General features: G+C 45.7%; 1 protein-coding gene across 2 annotated transcripts in view; it reads right to left on the bottom strand.

The window, feature by feature from the left end:
- Positions 1-18,216, bottom strand: part of FBXO21 (F-box protein 21) — a 102,726-nt gene that overhangs the window by 83,229 nt on the left and 1,281 nt on the right. For both annotated transcript variants that reach the window (XM_085887171.1, XM_085887172.1), the window contains exons 2-5: positions 16,474-16,612; positions 16,293-16,387; positions 8,600-8,718; positions 4,499-4,645 (exon numbers count right to left, since the gene is read on the bottom strand). In XM_085887171.1, coding sequence (XP_085743297.1) covers positions 4,499-4,645; positions 8,600-8,718; positions 16,293-16,387; positions 16,474-16,612 — 500 coding nt within the window. The remainder of the gene's footprint in view (positions 1-4,498; positions 4,646-8,599; positions 8,719-16,292; positions 16,388-16,473; positions 16,613-18,216) is intronic.

The raw sequence follows: 18,216 nt of genomic DNA on the forward strand, positions 1-18,216 counted from the left end.
TAGGCTGTAAGCAGCCCCTGCCAAAACTCTCGTCTTCATTTGGTGAAGACCCGAAGAGCAAGTATACGGTCATTTTTGACCTCTTTGGTGTAAAGCCTGACTGCTCTGGAAGCTGGTGCTCAGGCAGATGGTGGCGAATCCTATCAATAATTATCCGAGCAAAGACCTTGCCCGGCACTGAGAGCAGCGTCACCCCTCGGTAGTTGTTGCAGTCTTGGTGATCACCCTTCCATTTCCAGAAAGGGACATAACAAGGCCCCTCTTCCAGTCAGTTGGGATAATGCCTGTGTTCCAGGCAGAGCATAGAACTGCATGCAATGACACGAGTGCAGTATTTCCACCAGCCTTGACAAGTTCAGAAAGGATGCCACAGATCCCTGGAGCTTTACCCCATTTCAACCGGTTCACCACAGCCTGTTTCCACAAGCGAAGGTGGACCACAGCTGATTGGAGGGTCAGCAACAGGGATTGTAACACCCCTGACGTCCAACTCGACAGCTGGTGGATCAGCCTGGTATAACCGCTCAAAGTAACCGGCCCAGGGAGCCTTCACTTCGGACTGCTCTGTCAAGAGCCTACCACCCTCTGCTGAAACTGCAGTACACTGAAGGATGGGCTTGGATGAACGCAATGCGCGAATTCCCCTGCAAGCAGGATGAGAATCATTTGACCACAGGTGATGCTCTATCCCCTCACAGATTCCTTGCACAATGGCCTCCTTGTCCACCCTTAGCGCATGTGCAGATTTATGCCTCAGCTCCCTGAACAGCTCAGCTCTGCCATTCAGCCTGGCTCTGCGACTTTGGTCAATGGTATCCAGTGTCCCTTGAGAGACAAAATTCTTCTTTGCCCTACGGTGAGTTCCACGACATCCAACGGCAACATCAAGGACGGTGGTCTTGAAGGCACTCCACAACTCTTCAGGACCTCCCAAAGCACCCTGACCCCCCAAATCTCCACTCAGCTTGCGCAAACTCCTCAGATACCCTGTCATCCTTGAGCTTGCCAACATCCAGCCTAGGCTGGGATGGTACCATTCTCCTGGATTTAAGGTGCAGCTTTAGAGTTGCTACAACAAGCCGGTGGTCAGTATTGAGGAACTGAGCACTCTGGTCGACCCTGCAATTCTGGATCATCCTCCAGCGACCATCAACGAGCACGTGGTCAATCTCCTTTGCCACAACGCCAGCGTTGGAATACCAAGTCCAGCGATGAACTTGTGGGTGCTGAAATCATGAACCGGCCACCCTAAGTCTATGACTTCTTGCAAAGTTAAGGAACTTTGTGCTATTCTGGTTCATAGTTCCTGACCCATTGGGACCAACACATGTCTCATAACCATCCCTATCAGTTCCAGTCAATGCAATGAAATCCCCCAAGACTAGAAGTGTATCTCGTCTGGGGCACTGATCAACCAAAGACTCGAGCATGGCGTAGAATGCATCCTTCACGGTGAGATCACTCGCCTCAGTCGGAGCATAGGCAGAGACCAGGGAAATAACACCGAAGGAGTGACTAATTCGTCATCTCATAATATGCTCATTGATGGAAGTTACCTCAATTATCAATGGAGTCAGCTCCAGCAACCCCTTGGGCATGGTAACCATCAGAGCGACCAGTTCAATAGTTGGTGGAACCACCTGCCATGATCTCACCACTATCTGGTCTCTGAACCACAGAGTGCTGCAATACCGATGTCTAAACGCTTGAGCTCAGATGATAACAGAGACAGGTGATCATCCTCTCTTCGGGATAGGACATTCCAGGCACCCACCCAAAGGGACTGCCTCAGGTTAACCCAAGGAGACCGCCGTCTGGTAGACGACACCTCAGCACCACTCCGACACACTCTCCCGCAATCTGACCCAGGGATGTTACCCCGTGGTTTCCCTCCTATCATCAAAGATTGGGGGTCCCGAAGGCTTTGTCCCAATCCCGTCAGCCGGTGAGCTGTCCTGTGAAGGGAAACTGCACAGGATGTACTCCCACGGAGTGGGTTTTCAGATTTCTTTGTGTTTTTGTGTTTTGCAAAATGAATGGTTTTACGATGGCCGGAGTGCAAATCCTGCAACCAACCTCCTAATAAGAAATAACCCAACTACAGGAGGATGTCTGCAAACAGTTTGGCACTAGATATGGATGGCGGTTGGCTCACAAGGAGCTCCTCCGCTCTTTGACAGGTTTTGTTTTTAATCCTGTTGGGTGTCCATATCCAAACACGCTCCTCAACAAAAAACCTGGTGGGGGAGACCGTTTAGTCGCCGACAACCCGACCATGGAACAGGTCAGTACAGGTTTACATGATACCTGTAGCAAATCACAAATCTAATCTGGCCTGACCTGAAAGGATTACTGAAAAAGAATCACTGAAAAAAATAAAATCATTCTTGTATGGAGATCTGGATTTGGATCTTCACCAAAATCGAATCATTTCGTCCTTGTCACACACCCAACCTGTCCACAAAATTTCATCCGGATCCAGACAACTTTTTGAGATATCCTGCACACAAACAACCAACCAAACAGAAAAACAGACAGAAAGGGCTGAAAACAACCTCCTTCACCTCAGGGACTTCAATGATGATAAACTTGATCCCGGGTGGCAGAGGTAATTAACAGCAATATATTTTATTTTACAACAATAAATAATTTACAAAAGTATTTTGCCAAGTGTCACTCTATCAATGATTTATTGTGTGCGTGTGTGCGTGTGTGCGTGTGTGCGTGTGCGCGTGTGCGCGTGTGCGCGTGTGCGCGTGTGCGTGTGTGCGTGTGTGCGTGTGTGCGTGTGTGCGTGTGTGTCCACTGCCACTGCTCGTTGGTATCAACAGGAAATGGTGGGACCTCGACACCTCTTTTCCACAGATATTTCCCACATTTCTACGAGTCTAATTTGCATTCAGGAACAATAATTATGTTTAACCGTTTTCAAGTTGCTTCTCTTTTTTTTTTTAAAATGCTGAAAATTATGTTTAAAAAGATGATTTCAGTGCATTTTCATGCCAGCAATGCAGGTTCAAGGTGCCCGCACCAGCAGAAGTGAGTCGCTGAAACCTCACACCCGGCACGTGCGTGAAAGGCCTCGTTAGCATTCGTACGTCATGTTGAAAGTCCCGTATTTCTGAGTGGTGATTGGCCGAATTTGACTGCAGGCATGAACAAACACGTGACCTGGTCCACACCTAATATAATGATTCTTGATACCTGATGGTGTCTTCCCGCCAAATGGTAAAACAAAGATGGCAACACCGTGCAATTGTGAACTATTAAACAAGGATGACGACAATAAATTTACACAAAGGGACACATTATTCAATTAATTACGCAAGTGTGATAACGAGGTACGATCCTGACTGGAGCCTCAAATGGAGGATGCACACTAAGACACGTAATTGATGGTTATTGATAACCTACCATCAGCATGACCACAGTTCCTTAAACGATGAAGTGATTTGGTCGGGAAGGGTGGGATCACAAAATAATATTTTTTTCTAAGTGCTGGAACTGGGATAAGGAAATAATGAAAACCTGACTCTGGAAGGTAGATGAAAGCTGCCACTGAGCCTGTTCAGTGTCTGTGGCTGAGCTGCTTTTGCACCGCTGATTCTGGATCCACGCGGCTCGGCCGATGCCCATCCCTGCTTGGTACCTGGCAAATTCAGCTCCAAAGTGCAACCGCAACCAATTCTCCGAGTGTCACACTAAATTTGAACTCGTCTCACCAAAGCTCCAACTCATCCAGCCAGATTCCATACCCAACTCTGCCAACTCCAACTGGCTTGAGATACGTGCTGAACTGGTTGGGGCTTAACTGCTGTTAGGTGAGTCCTGTCCCCAGCGTCATTGAGCGCCTCTGCGTACGTACTGGGACATCCCACATCAAACTTCAGGACAATGGTGCCACTCCCGGGGGTAATGGATACATGGTAAATGCGGTCAAAATAACAATAAACAGGCGGTTTCTGTGTGAACGAGGGAGGTGGGGTGAAGGAAGGATGGATTTGTAGGACTAGTGACCGGTACATCACTTCTCTTTAACCATGTGACCACACGTATAGAATACTCCTACATCACAAAATACATCCTGAGATGTGATATTTAAAACAATAATTTCAACATGGGGTGGGTATTACTACTACGACTACAACTACTAGTACTAGTACTACTACTAGTACTACTACTAGTACTACTACAACGACAACTTCACACGCACATTCAAATACTTTTGCAACTGGACTTGCTCTGCCCTTTGTTCTCGGAAATGGAAATTGCTCTTTGTTAGTAAGAAGTTTGTAGAACAAAAATCAGTTTGATTAAATATCTTCAATATTTGTGTTGTTTGAAACCAAAAGTTGTGTCAGATATCGTGAAGGTTTTGGACCAAGCAAAGGGTTAAATCACCCTAAATCAATCATGGACCTGTAGCGCCGTTTGCTGATGATACCTTTTGATGTAAAACCGTATACACAATGCCATACTTACTGTAGCACAAACACACCTTCTCTTGCATTGCAGGCAGGATGTATGGGGTTCATTTTGTAAAGAAGATTTCGCACTTTGTCAGCGATCTCAGAAATCTGTGCTTGAACACGTGTCACGCTCACGTCCTCCATTGGGTTGCAGTAGCGTGCAATTAGTACTGCTCCTGGTAACCAACATACCCACCACCCAAAGCAATTCCACAGTACCATCCCTGACAAACCCAAGCAATGTGTGGCCACAACAGTGAAATTTCAGTGAGAAATCTAAATAATGCCATGACTATAAAACATTTCTGTTTAAATTTTCTCGACTACAATAGATCCACTAAAATTATATAATAACGATATGCCAAAACTCCCATCTTCATATTTTAAAACTAGAGAGGTCATAGAATACAATACCCCGCACGGCGTTCAGTATATATACACAGGAGGACCTTGCCGTTGGTGGGGGCTACGTTCTTGAATATCCCCGTGAACCGCAAAGCCGCAAACTTAAGGGGTCATGGGGGAAATACGGTTTGGGAATTCAGCTTTAAAATTTGTCTAAACTGTGCCCTTAATTAACATGTTTGTGCATTGTTTTTGTGTTATTTATTTTCATTAATAAAAGTGTTATGAAGAACATGAAATAAAGTTTTGTTTTCTGGAGTTATTAAGATCATGAAACTTACCTTTAATCATAATGATGATAAACTTGATCCAGTAATGTGATGGCGATGATGATGGTGATGATAAAGACGAGTTGATGGAGATGATGATGTTGTTGGTTTAAAGGGGTTATATTGTTACGGATTTGGAAGCCATTTGCACACAGACAGCGTTGGGAGTAGACGGAGAGGATAGGTTAGCCGGACAAAAACAGTAAGGGGGTTAGGGACAAGCAATTATAAAGAAAAAAAATAATAATAATAATAAAAAAAGGGAAGTCTAACGTTTGTTGTTGCAAACTAAGGGAGTGGGTATGGACAGAGACAGGCAAAGGCGATAGGTTGGGCGGAGACAGTAGGGTAGGTCCGAGCCCGTTTTCGGAGCTGCTGGCACCAACGCACTCCCTCTACAGAACCTCACGGACCAGACAAGAGGCCGGCCAGCTTCATATGCCAGCCTGTTGTGCTGCATCTTCTGGTCCACGTGTGCCATGCCTTGTTGCCTGCCTTTGCCTTGATCCCATGCCTGCTTGCCCTTGTTTGCATTTCCCCTATTTCACCATCTCAACCATGTGCGCCAGGATCATCTTTTCAGTGTGTTTGCAAAGACTGCCCTGCAGGCAGCCATACACAAGGACTGCATTTGAGCAGCCCATGCGTTCATTTGTGTTTTGCATCCAGTCCATCTCCATCCATTCTCCTGTGCCAGAAACTCCATTCAAGCCACAAACTGTTGACTTTGTTGTGCCTTCCTTCCACAGATAACAGGTCCTGGGCCATGGTTCGTGTAAATATTAGAAATTGTAAATAAGTTCTTAACCTACCTGTGTGGTCTGTCTTTGTGCCGGCAATTTATTTAAGTTGTCTGTGTGAGTCTGTTAGTTTAGTTACGCAGCGCACTAGGTTATTTATTTTTGGGACACGGACAAAAATGTCGCACTCAGGGATCTGTAGGTAAAATGTACTGGGGGAAGAACCTACACCTGCATGGCACATGAAAATTTACGAGTAGAGATGAGTCTGTAAAAAGGGGGGGGGGTAGTGTTACGGATTTGGAAGCCATTTGCACACAAACAGACAGCAGTCCCTAAGCTTAGTTATTTCGATCAGTATGTGTTTATAGTTAGGGTCCCATCCTTCTGTCTAATGGGTGATTAAGTGTATTTGTGCTGCAAGTTCTTTTATAGTCAGAATATATACATCAACCACAACATACATCTTCGCTTCTTCCACCAACGCCCTCCCTCATGCGCATGTGTGACGAACGCAACTGTGGGCGGGGCCCACTCCCTCTTTCACCAATCGGTAAGGAGCGGGTGTCTCACCCGCACAATCCCTCCCTCAACCAGGTCGCCATTACGCATGTGGTCTTTGGTGAGGAGGTAGGCAGAGCTCCAATCGCCTCAGATTGGGACTCCAGCCAGAAGGGTGGGAGTTGCCCCGCCTACCGTGGCCCTGTCAAATGAATGATGGCCAGCGAATCGCGCGACGCAACCGTCCAATCAGGAGGCGAGTGGCCAGGGAAAAAATCCCTCCAACCTCACGAGAGGAACGAATAACGGTCGGGGCAATGATTCTGTCTGCCTCTGCCTCGCCTGGTGTGGTCTGATTCGGCTGGAAGCTTTTTCGGCCTTGATCGCCTGTCGCCTCGTCGTCTCTCGCCTCGTCCGCCTTCGTGCTGGCTGGCGTCCGTCGCTCTATCCCTCGTGCTTGGTGCTGCGTTGAGGCGGTGGGTTCGAGTTCCGCCGAGCCAGCTCGACCAGACCGCACAAGGCGGACAGGTGCAAGTGCAGACTGTTGCCCTCAGCTCGCCTTCCCTCCCGAGCTGAAGGGCCAAATAAAGGCTAAATTTTGTCTATCGTTTTATGTTTGGGCGCCATTATTAACTGTTGCGTGTTTACTGGATCTTGTAGATCTAGTATTGCAGGATCTCCATATGTAATTTCCTGTTTGATGACTATTCATTATTAAATTTAGCTTCGCTCCTATTTGCTGCTCAGATCAAGACAATTAACAATGAGCAAGAAACAGGAAAATTACCCCCGGTTGGGGGTGACGGTCATCTCTGAAGCTCTGTAGATGTGGATCTATGATTGGCTTAGAATGGCTTCGATGTCGTCTTGTCTTTTGGTTCAACATACAGAAGAAAGCCCGGGAGTAAAAAGGATAGAAAACCTCAGAAATCAAACTACATTTCTGAGTTATCCGGAGATAGATTTTGAAAATGGTTGATTGGAACATTTATGATCAATGTGTCTTCAAAAGGATAGAAACCGGACCTCAGAAATCAAACCGCATTTCTGAGTCATAAATGGCGGATGATATTTTGACAATGGATGATTTCACAAGTTTACAGCATCGGAGACCTTCACATTGACCTTCAATCAGGTCTCAAGTCATACCGTCGTGCATCACTCATTGACCCCTATACTACCTACATACCAAGTTTCATCAAGATCGGGCAAAATTTTTTTGACCGTATCACATCGACGATTTTTCCAACTTTGAAGACATGTGACTCGATAACCAGGATGAATTTTTAAAAACCGTCCCGACCAAATTTATATATTGTTCCATATTATCAGAATCCAAAGGAATTTCAAAGATCGGATCATAAATGGCGGAGGAGATAGATTTTGAAAATGGACGATTTCGCAACTTTGGAGTGACCTTGACGTTGACCTTTAATCGGGTCAAAGGTCATACCATCGTGCATCACTCATCGACATCTACGCACATAACAAATATCAAGAAAATCAGAAGAAAAAAATTGGGACGTACGTACGGACAGACGGACATCGAGACTAGTTTTATTAGGTCATCTCATTAAAAAGGCTTAAAATGACCTAAAAAGGCTTATAATGGGAGGTAATCGTACAAGTAGATGCAGTTTGGGCAACATGATCAACTGTTGTCGATCTAGATCTACATGATCTCCATATGTAATTTCCTGTTTGATGATTATTCATTATTAAATTTTTCTTCGTTCCCGTTCGCTGCTCAGATCACGACAATTAACGGTGAGGAAGAAACAAGAAAAGGCTCATCATGGGAGGTAATCGTACACGTGGACACAAACAATGACAACTCGGCCCAAAAACTGCGATTGGCCAAAATAAAATACCGCGACAACGAAACCAGAAGACAATAGGTTGCCCGTGCTTGGTAGATACCCACGATATTGGAGTGTTTATGGTATTTAGTTCGAGGATTTCTTAATTTCTATAAAAAAAATATTTGCTTTTCCTTTCAAAGTCAAATATAGTAGCATTAATAAACCATTAATATTCAGAAATAATTGTTATATTTATAGTTATTCAATCCAAAAACTAATTTCATATTGTGAGACACTTTTGGATGCATCCATCCATTGATTGATTATTACTCTCTGACTGGTTAAATGTAAATTGTGACATTTAAAACCTCTTAAAGTAAAACCTCATTGAAATGATGAGTTCTTATTCTTACCTTCCTCCAAGCTCTGGTCCTCTTCAGGTCTATGTAAAAATTCCTGCAGTTCGGCCATGATTTGCTTCTGCTGCAGGAATATCAGTGCTTTCTTTGCATAGTACTGAGTCGTCAGGCACCTGCAAACCATCCCAAAAGTGTTGAAGGTGCCCTTACTAAACAATTCTTCACACCGATAGTAAAGTCACTATTTATTTTATTTTATTTACACGTCTTCGACTCTATCTCAACCTGCAGCACAGCTGGATGCAGCTCAAGAGGAGAAGTAGAACAGTACTCAATGACCAGAAGTAAGACGAAGGCGTTCCGGCCATTGTCTCATCAACTGTGCACCTAAATGAAGCTAACAGGTAATAAATAATACATGGCTAAGTTAATATAACACATATTAAACAATATTCGGCTAAATTAATCAGATTGGTAACGAGGAAGCATCTAAAAATGTAAAGCCCGTCCACATCCGCTTTGTGCTCGAGCTAAACTTGATGAAAACGAGAGTTAAAAAAAAAAAATTGTACATGTTATTGATTTGTGTTCTCCACAATCTCAGAATAAGGGTTTGCTGAACATTTGATGACAAAAGGTCATTTGGTTAAAAAAAAAAAAAGTTACGGCCTGGACGTACTCACTGAATCTCAATGGTAAACAAGGACTTTCATTAAAACATTGATGGCTGGTCTTCCACTTCACCGATGACGTCATCTTTACAATAATTTATTCCCCATTGGGAGTAGAATGAGATGTGGCAAGTTTCAAATTTTTACGGTCAGTGGTTTGTTTGTTTTCGTATACCATGTCGAGGCTCGTGAAAGAGCAAATACACGGAACGTACAACGAAGGGGAGCAGGAGACAAGAGGGGTGGGAGAGGGAAGGAAAAAACCGTGTGGAAGAGACATGGGGAGATCTCTGAAAGGGAGAGGGATGGGGTGGAGAACACGGGTACACAAGATGGACAGCACAGGGACTTTCAGGTCCATACACGACAGGGACTTGTAGAAAGGAAAGCAGCGAATTTTCAGAAAGGAAAACAGCTGTTTTGAAGACCTGGAGGGAAGAATGGGATTGAAGAGGGTGTGGGAGTTTGTTTCAAAGGTGGGGAAAAAGAGGAATGAAAGAGTGAAGGTGAGCAGTGATTCTTGATTTTGGTAGTTTTATCAGAAGGGGGTTGCTGGCAGACCTTGAGTGCCCTGTTCAAATATGGGGGGACATATCTCAGACAGGGCAGGAGGCGAGGCCAGAGAGGAGACGGTAGAAGACAGAAAGACCTTTTAGACTGGTCTCCCATTTGTACTTGCCGGCGGTGAGAGAGAGTGAGAGACGCAAAGAGTCAGCCTCACCACAGGAGATACCAAAGATCTGAAATGCCTTGGTTTCCACAGCAAGAAGCCGAGAAAGGTGAGAGCCAGGAGCAACAGCCCAGAGAGGAGAGCAATACTCCGTCAGGCTGCGGACGAAAGCTGTGGACATGCTCAGAAGCTCAGGTGGGCCGAGGAAGGACTTTGAACGACGGAGGATGCCCAGTCGGTGACTGGCTTTGGAGGCCAGGTTGGAAATGTGACTTTGAGGCCAGGAAAGATCATGGCAGATCGTGAGACCCAGAAGCTTGAATGAAAGGACTTCTTCAAGAGGATTGTTGAGAAAGTAGATGGGGGTTTTTCCAGATGGTGCTTTCGGAGAGATATAGCGAGAGTGTGAGATTTGTCAGGGTTGAAAGACATGTTCTACATGTTGGACCATCTTGTGATTTTATCCAGATCTGCAGAGAGTGATGAGGCTGCTGCTTGTCGATCTGAGAAAGGACAGATGGTACAGCAGAGGGTGTAGTTATCAGCAGAGATAAAGAGGATTTTCCAAAGAGTTGGAGAGATCTTTTTTTTTTTTTTTTTTGTATACCTTGGTCGAGGCTCGTATGAGAGCTAACACACAACTCACAGCAAGGAGGCATGAGACAAGAGGGGCGGGAGTGGAAGGGACAAAACAGTGGGGAACAGACACATTAGGTGAACTGTGGAAGGGAGAGGGATGGGGATGGGACGGGGAACATGGCGAAGAGAAGATGGACATTTCAGGGACTTTCAGGAAGGAAAGCAGGAGAATTGAAGGAAGTGGGCTTGGGTGGATTATCGGGGGTAGAAAAGATCGAGGATTTGGATGGGGGAAGATAAGAGGTGGTGGTGAACAGCTGTTTTGAAAGCCTGAGGGAAGAATGGGAAAGAATAGAGTGAGGAAGTTTATTCCAAAGGCGGGAAAAAAAGAGGAATGAAAGAGTGAAGATGAGCAGTGATTCGTGATTTTGGTAGTTTTACCAGAAGGGGGTTGTTGGCGGACTTTGAGTGCCCTGTGGAAATGTGGTGGGGACAAATCGCAGAGAGAGCAGGGGGGGCAAGGCTGGACAGGAGTCGGTAGAAGACAGAAAGACCACCGACCAACCTGCGGTGATTGAGTGAGAGGCCCAAAGACTCAGCTTCATTGCGGGAGATGCCGATGATCTTAAATGCCCTGGTAGCGTGAAGCCGAGAAAGGTGGGAGGCAGGAGCACCAGCCCAGAGGGGAGAGCAGTACTCCATCAGGCTACGGACAAAAGCTTTGTAAGTGGTCAGAAGCTCAAGAGGGCCGAGGAAGGACTTTGCACGACGGAGGATTCCCAGTCGGCGACTGGCTTTTGAGGCTAGGTTGGAAATGTGACTGTCCCAGGAAAGGTCATGGCAGATAGTGAGACCTAGAAGCTTGAAAGAAAAGACTTCTTCCAGAGGATTGTTGAGAAAGTGGATTGGGGGGTTTTGTAAACGGTCCTTTCGAAGAGACATAGTGAGAGTGTGAGATTTGTCTGAATTGAAAGACATGTTCCACGTGTTGGACCAGTTTGTGATTTTATCCAGATCTGCAGTGAGCGAAGAAGCTGCTGCTTGCCGGTCTGAGGGATGACAGATGGTACGGCAGAGGGTGGAGTCGTCGGCAAAGAGCAATAGAGGATTTTCAAGAGAGTCCGAGAGATCATTGATGAAAACCAGAAAAAGAACAGGGCCCAGAACACTGCCTTAAGGAACTCCAGCCTGGACAGGAAGAAGGGATGAGAGAACTCCATTTAGGGCCACACGTTGACTGCGACAAGAGAGAAAGTCTGTGAGCCATGAGTGGAGATGTCCTTGGATACCATAGGAAAAGAGTTTGGTGAGCAGGGCAGGGTTCCAGACTACAGTATATCAAAAGCACACGACATGTTTCGGGAGATGACTCTGATTTCATCTCTGTCATCAAAGATCTCCATCCTTCATTGGGAGAGCAGAAGCAGCATATCCAGGGTAGAGCGACCTGGCCTGAATCCAAATTGATGCTCGGAAATCAAGCCATTGGAGAAGAGGAAGGATTTAATACCTGAAGTGATGATGGATTCCATAACTTTGTTGATGATTAGGAAAAGGCCGATTGGTCTGTAGTTGCCTGGATCTGTTTTTGCACCTTTTTTTATGCAGAGTGGTAATGCTTGCTGATTTCTTAGAAGGCAGATGACCTTGAGGAAATGAGAGGGTGACTCAAACAGAGAGAGGGTGAGCAAGAGCAGCAGAGCAGGTTATTAGGACATGTGGGCTGATACAGTCTGGACCAGTTGCAGAATCAGAGTCAAGGTTTGACAGCATACTCTCCACCTGATCTGGAGAAAAGGATACAGAGTCCAGGGACAGCTGGGTGAGACTGGGTAAGGTGGGTACAGAAAGCGATGGGTTTGGGACACATGATTTAGAAGCAAACACGGAATTTAAGCATTCAACCTTTTCACGTGCAGTGTCAGCTGTTGTGGCCATTTGAGGTAAGGGAGGGGATGGAGGGGGAACATACACCAGAAACAGACTTAACCAGATGCCTGCAGGATATGGAGGAGGGAGACAAGTTTGAGAGTTCAGTCTCAATATTAGAAAGATGTTGTTTTCTGGCTCTCCTGTGGGGAGATAAACACTTGTTCTGAGCTTTGTGGAAGGAATTAAGATTACCTTCAGTTGGATTTGCCTTCCATGAGGTGAAGGCAAGTTGTTTCAGGACAACTGCCTCACCACAAGCTTCAGGGTATGACAACTGATGACAAGAGGGGATAAATCTGCGCATGAGGGAGAGCAAGTTTCTTTTAAATAATTCCCAAGAGGAGTTGATGTTGGAGGGAGTAGAAATGGGAGACCAGTCAAGAAGTTCGATGGCTGCTTGAAGTCACCGCCAGTCAGCCTGAGTGAAATGCCAGACTCGATGGTGCTGAGGTGGTTCTCCAATAACAGCCAGAGAGATGTTTACTTTGACAAGCATGTGGACAGATGAACCGATTGGAGTAGAGGAAGAACAGCAGATATTTTCAGGGAAATTGGTTAAAACCAGATCCAGAAGAGATCGAGTAGTATTGGTTGAGATCCGGGTCAGGAAGTTGACAGATTGTGTCAGTTCCAATGAGTCACACAAGTCTTTTTCTGAGTGCCATGGCAGGTGAGAGAGGGACCCACACCTAGCCAACTGGCATGAAGACAATTGAAGTCACCACATATGAGGAAGAGAGAGTTGGGATGAGAGGATAGAAGTTGGTCCATATTTGTGGAGAGCGAGATGTAATCGGATTCTTCACTGTTTGGTGGACAGTACAACACACATATAAACATGAGGTGGGAGTGGAGGGAAGCCGAAGCCAGAGGTATTCCTGGAGGTGTGAGGGAGAGACAGCAGTGCATGGTGAGTGAGGAATTGAATCTTTGATGAAGAGAGCAACTCTGCCACCAGGGCAAGGCTCAGGTCTGTCATACTGGAGGAGGGAGTAACCAGGGAGTCAGAGACGTCTTGAAGGAGGAAAGTTTCTGTTAAGTATGATGTCAATATGTAACAGGAAGTACAGTATGTTTTAACTTTTAACCCTCAGCATCTGACCACCCATGCAAGCAATCACGTTTTTCTTTGTCCTTGTGGCTTGTTTTAAAGCAATTGCCAATTGGTTAAATTTTATATGAATTGGGTGTGCTTTAGAAATCCTGTGCTGAGTCAGTGATCTGTGATACTGGCAGGCCGGCGACGACGGCAGGACGGCGACGCCGGCAGGACGGCGACGCCGGCAGGACGGCGACGCCGGCAGGACGGCGACGCCGGCAGGACGGCGACGCCGGCAGGACGGCGACGACGGCAGGACGGCGACGCCGGCAGGACGGCGACGACGGCAGGACGGCGACGACGGCAGGACGGCGACGACGGCAGGACGGCGACGACGGCAGGACGGCGACGACGGCAGGACGGCGACGACGGGAGGACGGCGACGACGGGAGGACGGCGACGACGGCAGGACGGCGACGACGGCAGGACGGCGACGACGGCAGGACGGCGACGACGGCAGGACGGCGACGACGGCAGGACGGCGACGACGGCAGGACGGCGACGACGGCAGGACGGCGACGACGGCAGGACGGCGACGACGGCAGGACGGCGACGACGGCAGGACGGCGACGACGGCAGGACGGCGACGACGGCAGGACGGCGACGACGGCAGGACGGCGACGACGGCGACGACGGCGACGACGGCAGGACGGCGACGACGGCAGGACGGCGACACCGGCAGGACGGCGACACCGGCAGGACGGCGACACCGGCAGGACGGCGACACCGGCAGGACGGCGACACCGGCAGGACGGCGACACCGGCAGGACGGCGACACCGGCAGGACGGCGACACCGGCAGGACGGCGACACCGGCAGGACGGCGACACCGGCAGGACGGCGACACCGGCACGCCATTCCGCCATCGTCATAATGGTACAGCGATGGATTCTGACCTTTGTCGATCACCAATACTGATCTTGCTTTGAAACCAAATTATTTTTAACACAAGTTGAACTTGGAAGTAAAATAACCGTTCTCATTATGGGGGGTGGGGAGGGGGGGAGAAGCCCCGTGTGGGAATAATTTGAAAAATTCCCATGTGTCTGTAATGATCACTATAATGATTTAACTGGCATGTACCTAAACCTTACTTTGTGAGTGAGGTTGTTTCCTACATATTGCCTTCGTGGTTTGAAGTGTACACGTGGACAGAGCCGTGATGATGGAACAATGACACAAGATGTACAAAACCACCCTGGTGGATGGAGTTTCATTGGAGGAGGAGGAGGAGGAGGAGGTTGAGGTGGAGTTCATTTGAGTCAGGTGAGCAAAAAAATGAGACATTTTGGAGAAACTACCGAGACCACCAAACCTCGACACTCTTTCGATCTTTCCTGAGTTATACTCATACATACTTGTTTTCATCTACCATGGAAAGTAAAGTGAGTAGTTATTGTCTCCCAGTTTGATTATGTTCTAACAGAGAATTATTGTCTTATTATAATTCCGGTTATAAAACACATGATTTAACCATTTTATTCCATTACGATTTGTACTGTTCAACATTTGATCTGCTTATTTTCGATTACCTTTGTGACTTTGCAAGCACATAATGATTTATTAGTTTATTTGTGTCTGCAGTTACCGTTGTATTAAAGAGTTACCATTGCATTGGACCACTGCGTAAAAAATTGTTAAATTATAATACAAAAAAAAAAATTATTGATATACCGGTATGACCCCATCGGTATATCGATATGGAAAAAAATAATAAAAAAAAAAACTATATCAACGGCGCCTTCAGGTAATAAACAACAGACGGCAAAATTAATATAAAAGGTAATAAACAACATCGACTAAATGAATATAACAGGTAATAAACAACGTATGGTTAAATTCATATAAAAAGTAATAAACAACATCGACTAAATGAATATAACAGGTAATAAACAACGTATGGTTAAATTAATATAAAAGGTAATAAACAACGTCCGGTTAAAGTGATATAAAAGGTAATAAACAACAAACAGTTCTCATGAGTCAGACGTCTGACAAGATAAGGCAGTAAATGTCTATGACATCTTTTGGTTCTGCCTCTGATTTCCCTGTTCCTGTCACTGTCACCGTCGCTCAGATTACTTTGGTGGCAACCATTGCGGTAATCTGTCGCTGACCGAATTCGCAACTTTGGAACATTCTTAATTTTTCTCCTCCATTTTCTCATCATAAATCTTTGTTGAAAAATTAATAACAAAAGCTCAAATGCTAAAAACGTTCAGGGTTATAAAAGCTGAAATGATTAAAATTTCAGGTCAATTGGATGAAAACTGACGATTTTATGTGATGCTGACCTTTGACCGTTTTACTAAATTATTCATTTGTCTTCTCCATCGTCTCATAATAAATCTTTGTTGAAAATTTGATAACAAAAGCTCAAATGGTTAAAAAGAAAAAAAAAGAAGTTATGGCCTGGACAGACACAGACACAGGTGATTGCAAAACCCAGTCTTCTGCTGCATGGGGGACAGGCTAATAAACATATGACAATTAATATAACAGATAAAAACGTAGGGATAAACAGGCAATAAACGTCGGTTAACATGTGGCGATAAGCAACAATGCACAGGCAGCATAGCTAACCAGTAGCAAAGCACAGGTAACAGGTATCCAACTGCTCATTGTGTATTAATTGCTCAGCATGTCTAAACAAGATTGTCAAGTGAATGAAAGCACTCATACATGAAAGTTTGTGAGTGGAAAACCGAAGCACTATGGTTCATATAATCCCTTTCTAGAACCCAAGGTTATATGAAGGGTTTATTTGTTAGAAGTTTGAGTCAGCCTGCCATCTCACCCAGCCGCAGAGCTGCAAAATCGCTCGAGTTCATCTTGTATAAATGACAAAGGGAATTGAAGGTTTAGCATCTTCTCAAAATCATCGGTGGAAATCTGAATGAGAAAGAAATTATGGATTAACGCTCATGATAAATATGGTGAATGAAAGCAATGGGAAGGTATACACCGGAGATTCCCACCTCAGTCTTGTGGAAGAAGCAGGCGGAGCAGGCCCGTAATGCAGAAGAAATGACAGAGCTACACGTGACACGCATTTGGTACAAAGCGTACCAATTCAATGAATGGTCCTCAAGAGGGCGCATCGTAATATGTGGCCACCTAGTAACAGTGCAAAGCAAATGTCCATTGATGATGTGTGGAGTGCACAACTATATTTTTACTGCAACAACATAGGAGCACCGAAATATTAGTAGCTGTAGACGGAATTGAACCGCCGGGAGATTGTACAATCTGAATGACAAATATTTTCCAATTGTAATGCCATCCGCACAAAAGCTTCAAAACAATGTAATACTAATATGACACAGAGGCACTACACAGCTTAGGCGTGCCCATTCGACCAACCAGCAATCAGTTAAACTTACAGTATCTGAACTTTCATTGTCCCAATATTTCACAACTTTTATAAACGTGCAGTTGGTGGCAGCTCCTCCATGAGCATAAGGAAAAGTAACAAATGGTATGAGATTCATCTATCCATTGGGACTCTGTGCAGAGCGTTGATGTTGCCTCAGCAATCTCCTTGGCGATTGGACACAATCCTGGACAGGTGGGCACTCCGACACAGTATACCAGCATGCGAGCACCCATTTTGTTGACCAGCACAGGAAGTCAACCCCACCAGGTATTAATTCAAAAGCCGAGTGGGATTTGAACTTGGGATACTAGTATACCAAGCCCACCACACTAACCATTAAGCTAACACCAGGCTTGGATGAGATGTAATGTTCTTTACAGGTTGTGTATGCCATCACTTGAAGGCAGCACCTTCAGAGCTTTCCGATTTGCTCATCATGGTTTGGCAGGTAAGGATAAGATAAGACAATGTTGAAATGTTCAGGATTGGAAGAAGGGGAAGTTCAGGATTGGAAGATTGGAAGTTCAGGATTGGAAGAAGCTGGAAGAAAGCAGGTGATGTCATTATAAACCAGAGTTGTGTTTTATTTTTTTCAGTGTTTAACTTTTGTTTAATGAGACATTTTTGACATCATGGAACCTGGTTCATGATGCTCGGAGTCCTGGTTCAAATCACATATGTTGCATCGATTTGTCCGTTTTCCATCAACGTCCTTGCAATTCAGTACAGTGCCAGGTAGCTATTGCGAAAGCTAATAGACTTGACATTGTATTTGTAGGGGGATGGATTCTAAACCAAAAGAGGAAGTGTTACTGTCCAGGAATTTGAGACCTCCAGAATATAATAAAGTAAACTGTACAGTTTTCGTCAGCACATCCAAGGAAGGATATATCTGCCATAGAGAGGGTACAGCCTGCATAGGGCTACTAGGTCATAAGATGGATTCTGGGCCGAGCTAGATTAAACCACGCGGAGTAGCTTAAATTGACAGGGGGTGATCTGATGGAGATGTTTAGGATAACGAAGGGCAAATACGAGATGAGTGCAGAAGAGTTTTTCAGCAGAACAGACAGTGATAGGACCAGGGGCCACAGCCTGAGAGTAAAGAAGAGGAGAGTCAGGATGGTAGTAAGGTCGGGGAGGGGTCTTTCACTCCGAGTAGTGAATGCTTGGAATGTTCTCACTTCAAAGGTAGTGGCAGGAGAAAGCAGATAGTTTTAAACAAGAAGTACACTGGACACAGGTACCATTGAGGATAGAGCGGTACATTAGCATGACTGGTCGGTAGTTTAGTTATGGATCGGTGCTTGGATTCCTTTGTCCTGAAGGGGATCGTTCGTTCCTC

This window comes from Eptatretus burgeri, chromosome 7, assembly GCF_056783735.1.
Source record: "Eptatretus burgeri isolate ZD-2024b chromosome 7, Ebu_testis_v1, whole genome shotgun sequence".
Lineage (NCBI taxonomy): Eukaryota > Metazoa > Chordata > Myxini > Myxiniformes > Myxinidae > Eptatretus > Eptatretus burgeri.